General features: G+C 44.6%; 1 protein-coding gene across 3 annotated transcripts in view; it reads right to left on the bottom strand.

Moving 5' to 3' along the window:
* Positions 1-759: 759 nt before the first annotated feature.
* MOCS1 (molybdenum cofactor synthesis 1) overlaps positions 760-16,153 on the bottom strand; it is a 41,330-nt gene continuing 25,936 nt past the window's right edge. For 2 of the 3 annotated variants that reach the window (XM_085887530.1, XM_085887531.1), the window contains exons 6-10: positions 13,845-13,956; positions 9,056-9,168; positions 3,781-3,891; positions 2,504-2,624; positions 760-2,236 (exon numbers count right to left, since the gene is read on the bottom strand). In XM_085887530.1, coding sequence (XP_085743656.1) covers positions 1,446-2,236; positions 2,504-2,624; positions 3,781-3,891; positions 9,056-9,168; positions 13,845-13,956 — 1,248 coding nt within the window. In that variant the 3' untranslated portion in view covers positions 760-1,445. Of the gene's footprint in view, positions 2,237-2,346; positions 2,410-2,503; positions 2,625-3,780; positions 3,892-9,055; positions 9,169-13,844; positions 13,957-16,153 lie in introns of all 3 variants that reach the window. The other variant, XM_085887533.1, reaches the window with a different exon arrangement.

Raw genomic sequence — 16,153 nt, 5'->3', positions numbered from 1 at the left:
GTACATATTTTGCCTATGGCATCAAAGGCCAACTCCACATGTGGCTTCCTGACTTCCTCTCCTCTCGTCATCAACGTGTGGCTCTCAACAGATCCTTTAATCTCTTCTTGTTAAGGCTTTTGTGCCCCAAGGCAGTTTTCTGCACCTCCACCTTATTCCAAATCTTCATAAATGATATCTCTGACTGGAAAATCCTCCATATTCATTTACTAATGATTCCTCCCCCCCCCCCCCCCACCGTCTTTCCTCTCTTCAGACCTTGGACAAAATCACAAGATGGTCAAACACTCGGAATATGTTTTTCAATCGTGACTAATCTCATATTCTCATGATCTCTCTCTGAAAGAACTGTTTGGTAACCGTCCAACCCCCCCCCCCCCCCACTACATCATCTACTTTCTTCACAATCCTGTTGAGGAAGTTCAGTCACTGAAACTGCTGGGACTGGGCATCCTCCATCATTCTTCTTCTTCTGCATCCTTTCTGGTCTTGTACCCTCTGCTCTTTCATGCTTTAACCTCAACCACCCCCCCCCTCCCCATGTTTCTGCAGGGCACACACTGTCCATCAACAACCCCTTCTGTTGAGACTACCTAAATCCAGGATCATTGCTCACCTCCAATCATTTGTTCATTTTTTTCCCCCACCTGTGGAATCAACTTGCAAATTCTCTTCAATCTCATGCTTCCCTTCAACACCATCTTGTTTTTTTGTGTCATTGCTTCCCACCGTGCTGAAGACCCTTCAGGGATCAAATGATGCAAGTGTAACATTTTATTAATCTCGAACTTGAAGAAATCAGGGAATATCAACGATGTACAAAGAGGCTTTGACACAGGATTAATGTATGTATTGTGCTTTCCAAGAGAACAAATGTTCCAGTTCGGAGTGGGCAAAGCATCATCCCAGAGTGCAACAAACAACCAGCAAAAGGTTTTAAAGAAACTTAAACAAAATAAGAAATGTTAAAATCACAGCATTTCAGATTACGGATTGTTCTCACATTCGTTTGGGATCACATGTAATCAGATGCGGCTGGAAGGATGTCCTCAAGGGACGTACACTCGCCTCTCAGCTGGCCAGCCTGGGATTGAATCCCAACAAAGCTAAAAACTGTCATTCCGGTGTTTCACAGGTAGGGTGATTCATCAACGTGTGCGCCATCCTTGGATGGTGGTCCATCTGCTGCCATTATTTGGTGGACCTCAAAGATCCCACGGTGTCCTTTGCGAGGAGTCAGAGAAAACAAATTCGAAATTTGTGCCCGAAAAACTTTGGGGAAAGGGATGGCAAACCACCCAGCAAGACCCTGGTCTATAAACTGCTTCAGTCGATCCAACACTCTGTGACACAGAGTATGATACATCAGATCAGATAATCAATGGATTTATTAAGTGAAGGAAAAGGTGAGTTGAAGTGACATGGCAGAATTGAGGTCTAACGAGCTAGCTCATACGGTGATAATCACCTCCCTGTCCACCTGTCTTCTTGCAAAGCTGCACATCTCGTATGACAATGTCACGTGACACCGCTTTGCACATGTCATACAAAGCTAAGGCAGCAACGCTCACTGCCACCAGTGCCTCCATCTCAACACCGGTGCGAGCGCATGCCTGGCACTCTGCAGTCACCAAAACGGTGTGTGTGTTCGGCTCCGTGGTTAGCTGTACGTGGACAGAATTCAAAGGCACAGAATGACAAAGTGGAATAAGATCGCTCGTACGCTTTGCAGCCATGAGCCCAGCGAGCCGAGCCACGGCGACAGCATCTCCCTTGGGAAGGCCCCCGGTGCAAAGCCGTGAAAATGCCGTCTCACCGAGTTGAACCCTTGCTTGAGCGACGGCACATCGCTCAGATTCTGTCTTGCTGCTCACATCTACCATCCGTGCTTGCCCGTGTTGATCTAAATGTGTCAATTCGCCGAGGAGATCACTTGCAGCCCTTTTATCGAAGCATATATTGTTATGTTCGGCACTCTTTGGAGGTGTGTTGTTCGAATCACCTTTCTCATTTTGGGATCTCGTACAAAACAGCCTTCGTGATAACAAACGACCACGTCCTCCGGGAGTTGCAATGGCCTCATGTTGCAGGCCCGGCAAAAAGCGTTCGGTAAATTCAGAGCCTTTCTTATAGCGAGCAGTCATTTGTAAAAAGTGTAAAAGGGATGTTCTCAATGAAGGTGTTCGGATGGAAGTCGTGTTGCTTTCCGACAAGCCTTTCAATGTGAGATCCTTTCCTGAAATGTGAGAAAAGGAAACGCATTGCTTGAAACAAGTCGTTTATCAAACATGCGGAGATGTAAACTTGTGAAAGGATGACGTTTGTGATGAAAGAAGAAATACGTACATAATAATTAACCGCCAATAAGGATCATTGGTCTGTTCTTCAGCTTCGAAATGTTAAACATTCCTGTTTTATGAAACACAATACCATTCTTCAGAAACACTTTTAAATATAAAACAACACCGGTTACTTGTGCTACGTGGAAGGGAGGTGTAAGTACCAGCATGCTGTTTCTTCTTCTTCTTAACAGCCGCATCGATTACGACCAATAGATCTTCTTCATTGGCGCCTGAGCGGAGGGCGTCTCGAAGAGAGACTTCGGAACTTCCAAACAGGCAAGCCTGTGGACGGCACAGTCATTAAGCACCCTCTACCTTACCCCAGTCAACGAGGCTTCAGACAACACAGCCATCATTTGTTTGGTTGGAGTGTTCTCCGGTGATGTCATATTGGGTGTGCATTTGTAATGGGGGTGTTGATCAGGTGTGGGTGAGATGGGCAGAACAAACACCTTTTATGGCACCTCCAAACCAACTCTTCTTCTTCGTTCACATGCAGCACAAGGCTGTCGGGTCGCATCATTGGCTGAGGGTGTGCCTGTGCTGCTGATGCAATCCCTTCTACTGGTTGAGGCAGGAATTTGTAATTTGTTCAGGGTGCCGGAGATGGCTCGCCGACTCTTTGCGAAGGACATCACAGGATTTTTAACACCCACCAACAAATGCTGGCAGAGAGGAATCCCATTTAACGTCCATGCGATGGACGGCATACACATTGATGAATCATCCTGCATGTGAAACACCGGGATGACTTTGTGGGTGGGTTTAACGTTTGGAAGCAGGTCACTCAGAGGAGATCAGAAAAGCCACCACCATGGAAACCGGAAATCAATGTTGAACAGGTGCACGCTGAACCAAACTTTGTATTAACCCATTAATTGTAACTCCCAATGTCTTTATGCCTGGTGTTGGCTTAATGGTTATGGCGGCGGGCTTTGGATCCTACGGTCCTGAGTTCAAATCCCACTCAGCTGTTGAATTAACACCAGGTGGGGTTGACTCTGCCTGTCATCCTTCCGAGGTCGGCAAAATGAGTGCCAGCATGCTGGTATACTGTGTCGGAGTGGCGATCCATCCAGGATTGTTCCCAATAGCCAAGGAGACTGCTTCGGCGGCACCAACGCTCTGCACAGAGTATGGTCCTAATGGATGGATGGATGGGGCTAACTCGACCTGTCATCCTTCCGAGGTCGGCAAAATGAGTGCCAGCGTGCTGGTATACAGTGACGGAGTGGCGACCCATCCAGAATTGTGCCCAATAACCAAGGAGACTGCTGAAGCAGCAGCAACGATCTGCACAGAGTCTGGTCCCAATCTCCTCGTCCTCCAATGTCTTTGTCCTCTAGGTCGTACAAGGACAGCATGTTCCATAGTTCTTGTATAGCGAGCAGAAAATTTGACATGGGACAAGTATCCTGAAGATAAATACACGAAGTACCTTGAGGTTCCCGTCGGCGGTTAAGCGCAGCCTGTTGCAGGAGTTGCAGAAGTGCTGAGACATCGAAGTGATGAAGGCAATTTGACCAACGAAACCAGGAATTTTATAGGCCTGAAATACAATAGAGGTGATGTAAGAATATTTTTCAATTTGCCATATCACATGAAAATGTGTGACCCTAAATTAAAAAAAGATAAAATAAACACAGCAGGTACTTGGAATGTTTTAATTGGCTTCATTTATCTTTTGTAATTTGGCTCCTTCATTCTTAATTTTTAGTGTTTTGAAGTGTTCGTTGGTATTCAGTTTGTGGAAGCTTCCATACTCTCCCTCCTTCCCCCAATTGCTCCTGTGAATGGTACCAGGCCGAAGGCACTGCTGGGCTGAGCTGAGCTAAAGATCACAAACAGAATGCATTGTGGTCCCAAATCCCCCCCCCCAAAAAAAAATTGTGTGGGTTTGGGGTGGATTAACGGGGGAAGAAAAGATCGAGGTTTTGGATGGGGGAAGATAACAGGTGGTGGTGAACAACTGTTTTGAAGGCCTGGAGGGAAGAGTGGGATTGAACAGAGTGTGGGAGTTTATTCCAAAGGCGGGAAAAAAGAGGAATAAAAGAGTGAAGGTGATTCGTGATTTTTGTAGTTTTACCAGAAGGGGGTTGCTGGCGGACCTTAAGCACCCTACAGAAATATGGTGGGGGGGGGGGGCGAGAACGGAGAGGAGATGCTAGAAGATAGAAAGACCACCGACCTGTGGTGAGAGAGTGAGAGACCCAAAGACTCAGCCTCACTGCGGAAGATGCCAATTATCCTAAATGCCTTGGTTTCCACAGCGTGAAGCCGAGAAATGTGAGAGGCAGGAGCACCAGCCCAGAGGGGAGAGCAGTACTCCATCAGGTTGCGGACGAAAGCTTGGTATGTGGTCAGGAGCTCAGGTGGGCCAAGGAAGGACTTTGCATGACGGAGGATTCCCAGTAGGCGACTGGCTCTGGAGGCCAGGTTGGAAATGTGGCTTTCCCAGAAAAGATCATGGCAGATAGAGACCCAGAAACTTGAATGAAAGGACTTCTTCCAACAGATTGTTGACAAAGTAATTGGGGATGGAGAGGGGGGATCCAAACAGTCCGTTTGGAGAGACAAAGTGGGAGTGTGAGATTTGTCCGGATTGAAAGACATGTTCCACGTGTTGGACCAGTTTGTGATTTTATCCAGATCTGCAGAGAGCGAAGAAGCTGCTGCTTGCCAGTCTGAGGGATGACAGATGGTACAGCAGAGGGTGGAGTCATCAGCAAAGAGATAAAGAGGATTTTCCAGAGAGTCAGAGAGATCATTGATGAAAACCAGAAAAAGAACAGGGCCCAGAACGCTGCTTTGAGGAACTCCATCCTGGACAGGAAGAGGGGATGAGAGAACTCCATTTAGGGCCACACGTTGACTGCGACAGGAGAGGAAGTCTGTGAGCCATGAGTGGAGACGGCCTTGGATACCATAAGAAGAGAGTTTATTGAGCAGGGCAGGGTGCCAAACTGTGACAAAAGCACGTGACAAAGTATATGGCTCTGATTTCATGTCTGGCATTGAGGACCTCCATCCATTGTTGGGAGAGCAGAAGCAGCATATCCACGGTAGAGTGACCTGGTCTGAAACCAAATTGATGATCGGAAATCAAGCCATTGGAGAAGAGGAAGAATTTAATTTCTGAAGCGATGATGGATTCCATAACCTTGCTGATGATTGGGAGAAGGCTGATTGGTCTGTAGTTGCAGGGATCTGTTTTTGCACCTTTTTTATGCAGGGTGGTAATGTTTGCTGATTTCCAAGCAGATGGCAGATGGCAGATGACCTTGAGCAAATGAGAGGGTGACTAGAACAGAGAGACAGTAAGCAAGAGCAGAGGAGCAGGTTTTCAGGCCACATGGGCTGATGCCGTCTGGACCGGTGGCAGAATCTGAGTCGAGGTTTGACAGCAAACTCTCCACCTTGTCAGGAGAAAAGGACACAGAGTCCAGGGACAGTTGGGTGCGACTGGGTAAGGTGGGTACAGAAGGCGATGGGTTTCTGACACAAGATTTCGATGCAAACACCGAGTTTAGGCATTCACCCTTTTCACGTGCGGTATCAGCAGTGTGGCCATTTGAGGTAAGGGAGGGGATGGAGGGGGAACATACGAGGTGTGTTCAAAAAGTATCCAACCTTAATTTTTTGTGCGTAAACAAATGAAGCTAGGGAGGCGTGGTTTGATGCACGTATGTAGGCGATCCTAATCCGTATGAGTGAATATTTTCCCGCCTGCAGAATAGAAGCTGTCAGTTGCCGACAGACCGCCGATGAGTGAGGAAGTGTAAGTGAGCGCCGTCGGATTTTCGTTTTTGACAAAATAACGGATCACTGTGTTCTCATCGCCAGTGATCACTGTGTTGAAGAAGTTGGGATCGCTGTTCACAGTCTCCAGCATGTCCTGTGCGATCTCCAAACGGAGTTGCTTCTGCTCGATCGTTAGCAGCTTTGGCACGAACTTCGCTGAGATTCTCCTTCAGCCCAAATCCTCAGTCACAATGGAATGAACGGATCCAATGCTGACGCCCGCCTCGTCTGCAAGTTCTCTGATCGTGATTCGACGATCCTGCATCAGCAGGGTCCTCACTTGGTCAATGACTATCTCATTTCGGGATGTTGAGGGCCTACCAGAACGTGCTTCACTTTCCACTGATGTGCGACCATCTTTGAAACGGTTGTACCATTCTTTTATCCGTGTGGTGCCCATTGCTTCGTTCCCGAAGGCCTGTTGTATTTTGTGGATCGTTTCCACTTGGGAATCGCCAAGCTTTACACAAAATTTGATGCAGTGGCGTTGTTCAAGTTTTTCTGTCATTTTGTCAAAAAACGAAAATCCTACGGCGCTCACTTACACTTCCTCACTCATCGGCGGTCTGTCGGCGACTGACAGCTTCTGCAGGCGGGAAAATATTCACTCATACGGATTAGGATCGCCTACATACGTGCACCAAACCACGCCTCCCTAGCTTCATTTGTTTACGCACGAAAAATTAAGGTTGGATACTTTTTGAACACACCTCGTACACCAGAAACAGATTTGATTCGACATCAGCATTTGGAGGAGGGAGAGAGGTTTGAGAGTTTAGTCTCGAGATTGGAAAGATGTTGTTTTCTGGCTCTCCTGTGGGTAGATACACACTTGTTCTGAGCTTTATGGAAGGAATTGAGAGTACCCTCAGTTTGGTTTGCTTTCCATGAGGCAAAGGGAAGTTTTTTCAGGACAACTGCCTCACCACAAGCTTCAGTAAACCAAGGGCGGGAGGAAGGGTAGGACAACTGACGACGAGAAAGGATACATCTGTGTATGAGGGAGAGCAAGTTTCTTTGAAAGAATTCCCAGGATGAGTTGATGTTTGAGAAAGTAGCGATAGGAGACCAGTCTGTAAGTTTGATAGCTGCTCGGAGACCCTGCCAGTCGGCCTGAGTGAAATGCCAGACTCGACGGCGGTGAGGAGGTTCTCTGATAACAGCCAGAGAGATGTCCACTTTGTCAAGCATGTGGTCAGAAGAACCGATTGGAGCGGAGAAAGAACAGATATTTTCAGGGGAATTTGTCAAAATTAGATCCAGAAGAGATAGAGCAGCATTGGTTGAGATCCAGGTCAGGAAGTTGACCAAATGAGTCAGTCCCAAAGAGTCGCAGAAGTTTTTGCTGAAGTGCCATGATAGGTGAGAGAGGTACCCACACCGAGCCAACTGGCATGACGACAATTGAAGTCACCACATATGAGGAAGAGAGAGTTTGGATGAGAAGATAGAAGTTGGTCCATGTTTTCGGATAGTGAGGTGTAGATTGAGTCATTACTGTTCGATGGACGGTACAGTACACATATAAACATGAGGTGGGAGTGGAGGGGAAGCCGTAGCCAGATATATTCCTGGGGGAGTGGGGGAGTGAGGGCAGTGCATGGTGAGTGAGGAATAGAGTCTTTGATGAAGAGAGCAACTCCTCCACCAGGACGAGGCTCAGGTCTGTCATACCGGAGGAGGGAGTAACCAGCGAGAGATATTTGGGAGTCAGAGACGTCTTGAGGGAGGAAAGTTTCTGTTCGGCAGATTATGTCTGGTTTGTCAGTGGCAAACTGTATGGAAAGATCTGTAAGGTTTGAGCGAAGGCCCCGGATATTTGAGGTCCACACTGTTAATGAAGAGGGAGGGGAGGAGGCTTTGGGTGCAGGGGGTGGGAGGGGAGGGGGACGGTAGGAATAGGGAGGAGGGGGGGTAAGGAGAGTTGTTGAAAGAGTGTGGGGGATTGCAGAATAGCTCGGAGAGGGGGCCGGATGAGGAGGAGAAAGGCTCAGTGGTGATGGATTGACGTTCAGTGGGGAATAATAAGAGAGGGAGCAGAAGGCAGTTGAGCATTTGAGGAGGTGGAGTGATGAGATGGAGGTGAGAGTGCAGGGGAAGGAGGCAGCTTTGTGGATGTGAGGGGGGGCAACTTTGAGAAGGGTGAGTGAGGGGATGAATGGAAGGAGAAGCGTGAGTGGGGAGAGTTGAAGGAGAAAGGTGAGGGGGGAGTTTTTGAGAGAGGTGAGAGGGAAGCTTGGAGGGAGAAGAGTGTGACAGCTGCTTTGAGAGGGAGGGGTGAGAGGGGTGAGTTGGCACTGAAGTTGGAAAAAACAGAATGGTTGATGGAAAGTGAACAAGCAGAGCAAACTGGAGTTTTAAACATTTCAGTTCAGAAATGTGATTTAAGACATTTCTATGGGGATGCAATGTAGACGAATTAAGAGAATGGAGAGAAGAAACGTTGTAACAGTTGGACTTTTTGGACAAGGTATGGAGGAAAGGTCGAATTGAAAGCAGTCTGTGGAAGTAGAAAAAGACTGGTGAATGATGATACAGCAAAGAGAACCATATGTGGGAAAAAGGAAGATGAAGCATTATAAGAGATCGTTTTTATTATTATTATTATTATTATTATTATTATTTTTTTTTTTTTGAGAGAGTTTTCATCAGATTAGGTAAAGTAAAGGTTGAAGAAAACATCGTGAGGTGAATGGTGAATTTGGATCGGTAAACGGAGAGGGTGGAAACAGATCACGAGGTTATAGGAGAAGCACGCGGTTAAGGGAGGTGAGTAATCGAAAGTGAATTTATTTATTTATTCATTTTTAATAAGGATTGCATAAGATTCGGAAAAGGAAAGGTTGAAGTAAAATAAGTTGTCGCATTGTTTTTCCTTTTGCTAAAAAAAAAAATCTGTTCAAAAGTCACACCTTTGAAGTCCCTTTTTCTTCATCCGGTAACCGAGTGAGATTTGGCCACTTTCGCTTTATGGAATCCAGCATTTCCTGGTAGCTCACCATCTTTTTGAAATCCCAACGATTGCCTGAAAACAAACAGGATACCAACGTTTTCACAGTTATCTGATGATCAACAATGTTATTTACAATAGTGGAAGGACAAGTACAAGCCAACTTCCTGAGCATATACCAAGTCGCATAATAGCTTTGCATGTAATGGACTTGGCTTTCCCTCACGGAGAAGGTTTGCAAAACGACTCTTATGAACACAACACTCTTGATGCCATCAAACCTAAAGATGGAAGTTTGTATATGATGGCCAATGGCCTTTCATATTGCAAATAAGCCAGGTGTTGGCTTAATGGTTAGGGTGGAGGGCTTTGGATCCTAGGGTCCTGAGTTCAAATCCCGCTCAGCTGTTGAATTAATACCAGGTGGGGTTAACTCGACCTGTCATCCTTCTGAGGTCGGCAAAATGAGTGCCAGCATGTTGGTATCCTGTGTCGGAGTGGCGACCCGTCCAGGATTGTGCCCAATAGCCAAGGATGTGCCCAATAGCCAAGGAGGACTATTATGTCACTTCAATATATTTGAAAAAAAATGAAAATGGCGCACAATTGGACATGGCAATTGAAAACAAGAAAAAGAGCAATCAGAGATTGCAAACCCTCACCAGGATTTCTTTTGAGTGAAGTGTTTTTAAAGGTTTAAGGGTAAATCCAATATGGCTGCAAAACCATGTGACCAATGTCATTATATGTGTGACCCTTTTGTTCCTCATAGATAGGCCATCATATGTGTAAAGTTTCACCTCAATCTTTTCAGCCATTTCAGATGTTTTTGAAGATTAAAAAAAACAAACAATATGGCTGCCGAAAAAAAATGTAATGATGTCATAAAAAAATTTGGGAGGAGCATTGTATCCATAGATGACCCTCAAATTTTTTTATACTGATCGGGTGCAGCGTTCTACCTATGCAATTATGACGTCATAAAAATACCACATTCATTCCCCATGAGGAGTACTTGCTATGTGCCACTTGTACACCCATGGCTTGGGGAACACTTGTGTGAAGTTTCCCCTTGATTTGTCCAACCGTTCTGGAGAAGATTTTTTTTTACAATTTATAGGGTAAATCCAATATGGCTGCCAAACCATGTGACCAATGACATCATCTGTGTGAACCTTATATTCCTCAAAGAGAGGCGGTCATACGTGTAAAGTTTTGCCTCGATCTTTTCAGCCACTTCAGAGAAGAAGATTTTTGAAGGTCATATTTTTTTAAGCAATATGGCTGCCGAATCACGTGACCGACGACGTCATTAATTTTTTTTTTGGTGGACCATTTTATCTCTAGATTACCCTCAAAAATTTTCATACTGATCAGATGTGGCGTTCTACATATGTATTTATGACATCATAATGAGGGCACCTGTGACGTCAAAAAAAAATCACTCATTCCCCATGAGGAGTACTTGCAACATGCCAAGTTTAAATTTTTTCCTTGGTGCAGTTTCAGATAGAGGTCCAAAGTTTTTCCGTTTTCCCAATATGGCTACCTATGTCCCAATATGGCTACCCAATGTTTGTGTGTTAGCTCTCATACGAGCCTCGACAAGGTATACAAAAAAAAAAATGGCTGCCACACCACATGACCTATGACGTCGTAATTATCATCAAACATTCTACATGAGTAGCCGCACCAATGGTGAAAATTTCGTCTCAATCCGACAAGCGGTTGCAGAGAAAAACAAGAAAGTTCTGTGCGGACAAACAAACAAACAAACAAACAAACAAACAAATGGACCCAACGTCGAGGGTAATAAAAATAAACAAGGAAAAAAAGACATAAAATGTCATCGTTCCTGTTGTGTTAGTAATTATGCTGTATGGAGTTAAAGGGCTAACCTGTATGTACTTACAACTAAAATGGCCACCAGGTTACCATTCGGTGGCCAGGTTACCATCTTTAATCAGATCACAAAATAAAGTTAGGTGCAAGAGTATGCCAACATGTACTGTGTTTGTGCCAAGTTTGAACAAATTTGGACCATACATGTCCGAGAAATGGTTGGGGACACATTAAAGTAACAAAATGGCCGCCAGTCGGCCACCTTGGATCTGATCTCAAAAAAAAAGTGACGGACGTATGTAAGCCACCATTCGTTATCTGTGTACCAAGTTTGAACAAGATGAGTAAATACATGTCCGAGTAATAGTTGAGGATGTGTTCGATACCAGGTTGTTGTTTTTTACAACTAAAATGGCAGCCAGTATCCCAGAGGCATGTATAAACCATCATGTGCTGTGGTTTTGCCAAGTTTGAGCAAGATCAGACCATGCATGTCTGAGAAATTGTTGGGGACACATTCACATACCAAAATGGCCGCCAGTCGGGCATCTTGGATCTGATCTCAAAAAGAAATGACCTGCATTTGGATAAGCAACGATTCATTATCTGTGTGCTAAGTTTGAACAATATCGTCAAATACATGTCCGAGCAATGGTTGAGGGAGAGTTCAACATCGGCGGGTTTTTTTTAACAACAAAAACGGCCGATAGTTGGCCATATTGGATCTGATCTCAAAAAAAAAAATGATGTGCACATGTAAGCCATCATTCATTATCTGGTTGCAAAGTTTGAACAACATGGGTAAATGCATGTCCGAGAAATGGTTGAGGACGTGTTCAACATCCGTTTTTTTTTTTACAACGAAAATGGCCACCAGTCGGCCATGTTGGATCTGATCAAAAAAAAAAATTACATGTATTATATGTGAGCCATCTTTCATTATAACTGTGTGCCAAGTTTGATGAACATCGGTAAATGCATGTCCGAGGAATGGTTGAGGATGTGTTCAACATCAGATGTTAAGCTCCTGTACTTGCTCTCGATTTTCGTGTGTGTGTGTGTGTGTGTGTGTGTGTGTGTGTGTGTGTGTGTGTTTGCACGCATCCACAACCATATCTCGGACATGTGTGGACCGATTTTATTCGTACTTGACTCAAAAACAACAAATGATGGTGTACATATGCATGACATTTTTTTCCGACTCCAGATCCAAGATGGCCGACTGGCGGATATTTTAGTTGTAAAAAAACAAAACAAACAACCTGGTGTCGAACACATCTTCAATCATTTCTTGGAGATGCATTTACCGATGTTGTTCAAACGTGGCATACAGATAATGAATGATGGCTTACATAAGCACGTCATTACTTTTCGAGATCAGAGCCAAGATGGCCGACTGGCGACCATTTAAGTTGTATAAAATCCGATGTTGAACACGTCCTCAATCATTCTCAGACATGCATTTACCGATGTTATTCAAACTTTGCAACCTGATAGAAAATGATGGCTTACATAAGCATGTAATGTTTTTTTTTTTCCGAGATGAGATCCAATATGGCCGAATGGCAGCCAATTTGTTACTGATTACTGCTGCCAATTCCCCAACCATTTCTCCAACATGCATGGTCCGATTTTGTTCAAACTTGGCACACGCACAGTACACAATGGTATACACTTGCACTTGAATATATTTTGCGATTTGTTCAAAGATCGCCAACTGGTAGACTGGTGGCCATTTCAGTGGCAAAAAAAACACGATGTTGAACACGTCCTCAACCATTTCTCGAACGTATGCATTTACTGATGTTGCTCAAACTTGGCACACAGATAATGAATGATGGTTTACATGTACACGTCTTTTTTTTCCCCCAAGATCATATCAAAAATGCTAACTGGCAGCCATTTTGTTACTTGAACGTGTCCCCAACCATTTATCCGACATGCACGGTCAGATTTTGTTCAATCTTGGCACAAGCACAGTCCACAATGGCTTACAAATGTCCCAAACCATATGTTGCAATCTGATCAATGATGGCCAAATGGTAGACTGGCGGCCATTTTAGTTGTAAGAAACCTGATGTTGAACAAGTCCTCAACCATTTCTCGGACAAGCATTTACCCATGTTGTTTAAACTTGGCAAACAGATAATGAAAGATGGCTTACATATGCACGTCATTTTTTTTTTGCAGATTAGATCAAAGATGGCCATCTGGTGGCCATTTTGTTACTTCAATGTGTCCCCCGCAACCATTTCTCAGATATCTCAGATATCTCATACATGGTCATATTTTGTTCAAGCTTGGCAAAAGCCCAGTACATGATGGCATACACATCTCCCTCACTTTATTTTGTGATGTTATCACAGATATCCGACTGATAGACTTGCGGCCATTTTAGTTGCACATAAATGTGGGTTAGCCCTTCAGCTCCACAAAGCAAAACTTCTAAAACCATGGTAACTATGACATTTTATGTCTTTTTTACTTGCTTGCAACTAAAATGGCCATTGTTCCACCATCTTGGATCTGATGTCGAAGAAAAAATGACACACATATGTAAGCCATCATTCATTATCTGTGTGTCACGTTTGAACATCGGTCAATGCATGTCCAATAAATGTATGAGGACGTGTTTGATACATGTTTTTGTTTTTTTCAACTAAAACGGCTGCCAGTCAGCCATCTTCGATCACATCGTGAAACAAAATGATGGAGCATATGTATACCATCATGTGATGTCTTTGTGCCAAGTACGAATAAAATTGGTCCATACATGTCCGAGATATGGTTGCGGACGCACGCACGCGAAAAATCGAGAACAAACCCATAAGCTTCCGTTTTGGACTTAGTCCAATGGGGGCTAATAATAACAAGAAAACACAACCGATAACACTGAAATTGATACGGACCGTCGAACGGCATGTACTCGATGAAACGAACATCCAAAGGCCTTTCCGAAGTCATGGATACAAAGTTGAGAATCTCATCTTCGTTGAAGCCACGCATAACGACGCAGTTCACCTGCAACACAGAGTTCATCGCCCATTTAACAACAAAAGCACATTTGCAACTTCAGAAAAATTCACCCATATGAGTTCCTCATGCAATGAGTGCCAATGTTAATTAATGGAGGCAGCCTCGTAAAACAATAAAGAATAAAAACTGGTTCAATTTGGAAACATCCATATTCGAAAGTAAAAACAATACAAATGAGCCAAGTTGCCCAATTAGGCTCAGGACTGACATTATGGTCACTGACCAGTCTTCAATCAGGGACTGCAAGGGGCATCATGTACTCTACCACTCCCACAACCACACATTACCTGATGAAGAAGACATTTAACACCTGGCATCTTGTGCTCGGCACTAAGTATCCTCCGAAAGGGATGGGGCAAGGGGCATCAAGTGAAAGGCAATATGCAGAAGGTGAGACCTTCGGTCGTTTTCCTCATCAGCTGTGTTATCATGCTTTGAAGATAAGTGCAGAGATGCCAACTTTTGGAAATCAGAATTAGGGAGGATTTGCAACCGACACCAAATAATGTGCGCGAAGCGCACATCTCGAGCGCGGAGCGCTCGACCCTTGCGGCAGGGTCCAGGGCCCGCCTTAGGGCCCTTTAAGCTCTGGGGTTCTAGACGCTCTCTAGTGCCCTCTGAGCCCTATTTATTTTGGAGCATTTAACATGTTAAGAATTCCCACTTTTTGAACAACAAAAGGGGAAAATTGTGCACTTTTTAATGTTACATGTATGTTAATATTAGTAAGTTAGGGGACAATCAAAGATTAACAAAAAGCACAAAAGAAGCAATATTTTTCTTACCTTACTGGCTGGTACTACTGATGCTTGCTTTTTCCATGGCAGCTTTGCTGAGTGACAGCTGTGTGGCTCTTTTAGCCCTTCTGATTATGTCTTTGCTGTATTCTCTCTGGTAGCAAGGGGTGCTATGAGCTAGTTTTTCAATTAAGAGAGCTTCCAGGGTTTTGACACTCAAATTGGGACGAAATTCAGTATGATTCTTCCGTACAAGACTGAGTGCCCGCTCACATGATGCGTTCGAATGAGGAATGACCAAGATTCCCTTCATCACTTTGCTCAAATTAGGATACTTCTTGGCACCAGTGCAGGGATCTGTGAGCTGTGAAATCCGATGCCACTGCTCATCCAATCTCACTGTCTCAGTAGCAATTGTAGCTATGGAGGCGTCTGCCTGGTAGTGAGCGAATTCACTCTCAAGACTGTCTATGTCACTATCACCGCCACTGAACAGACAGGGGAATTTCTTGATGAAAAACTCCACACAGTCAAACCCCACTTCTTGGTGTAGCTTAACATCCAGCACCTGAGCATGCTTGGCTAATTCATCATCTAGCAGCCAGGTTTTGAAGATGTAATTGCAGGCTTTCACATAATATGAGCGAACTGCACTGAAGAAACCTTGGATGTCTGACTCACTCAGAGTGAAGGTGGATTTCTTGAGACTCCTTTGTTCCCTTATATACAGTTTGGCATCGTTCCCAATCATGAGGTCCTCATCATTCTTCTGATGATTTCTGTCAGAGAAGGGTACATTTACCAGAGCAACCGATGACACCGATGGTTTCAAAAACCGTACGAAGATATCTTTCAGAAGACCATTCAATTCTCCGTGCAGGAGATGAATACAGGGTTCGTCTCTTTGGAGCAGAAGATTCCCCTTCTCAAAAAGCTTGTTAGCATATCGAAGGAAGAAACAATAGAGTTTTGTTTGTGGAGACAAGAACATCCTGTTGACACGTTTTTCTCTAGATTCCTGCACAGTGTTTGAGGAAGATGCGGTTTTAGTTGTAGAACTCGTAGTACACTTAGCCGCAGGGCGATCACACTTGCGTTTACTGCCAGCAGAAGAGGTCAGACTCATAGTACCAGATCCAATTTTACGTTTGAGGAGAGAGCTTGAGGTAGGTGCAGCCAAGGAAGAAGACCTCTGATTCGAAGGTTTTGCTGAGCTTCTATCAAGTGATTTGGCAAAAGCAGAACTTAACTTGGGTCCTTTTTTGCCTGTAGATGGGACTATCACAGTCTTTCTCGACTCTGAAGGGATCTGCTTTGTAGATGACCGTGATGAAGGGCCGGTGATGCTACCTGCTCTCAGCATTGGTTTTGGTGCTGTCCCTGCTGTCTTCTTTCTGCAGCAGATACTGCAGTGGTAGTGGTGAATGCTGCTCCACTAGTGCTTG

The sequence above is a fragment of the Eptatretus burgeri genome, chromosome 7 (genome assembly GCF_056783735.1).
Source record: "Eptatretus burgeri isolate ZD-2024b chromosome 7, Ebu_testis_v1, whole genome shotgun sequence".
Classification (NCBI taxonomy): Eukaryota; Metazoa; Chordata; class Myxini; order Myxiniformes; family Myxinidae; genus Eptatretus; species Eptatretus burgeri.
Note: the sequence above shows the minus strand (reverse complement) of the source record. Positions and strands in the feature narration are given on the sequence as shown.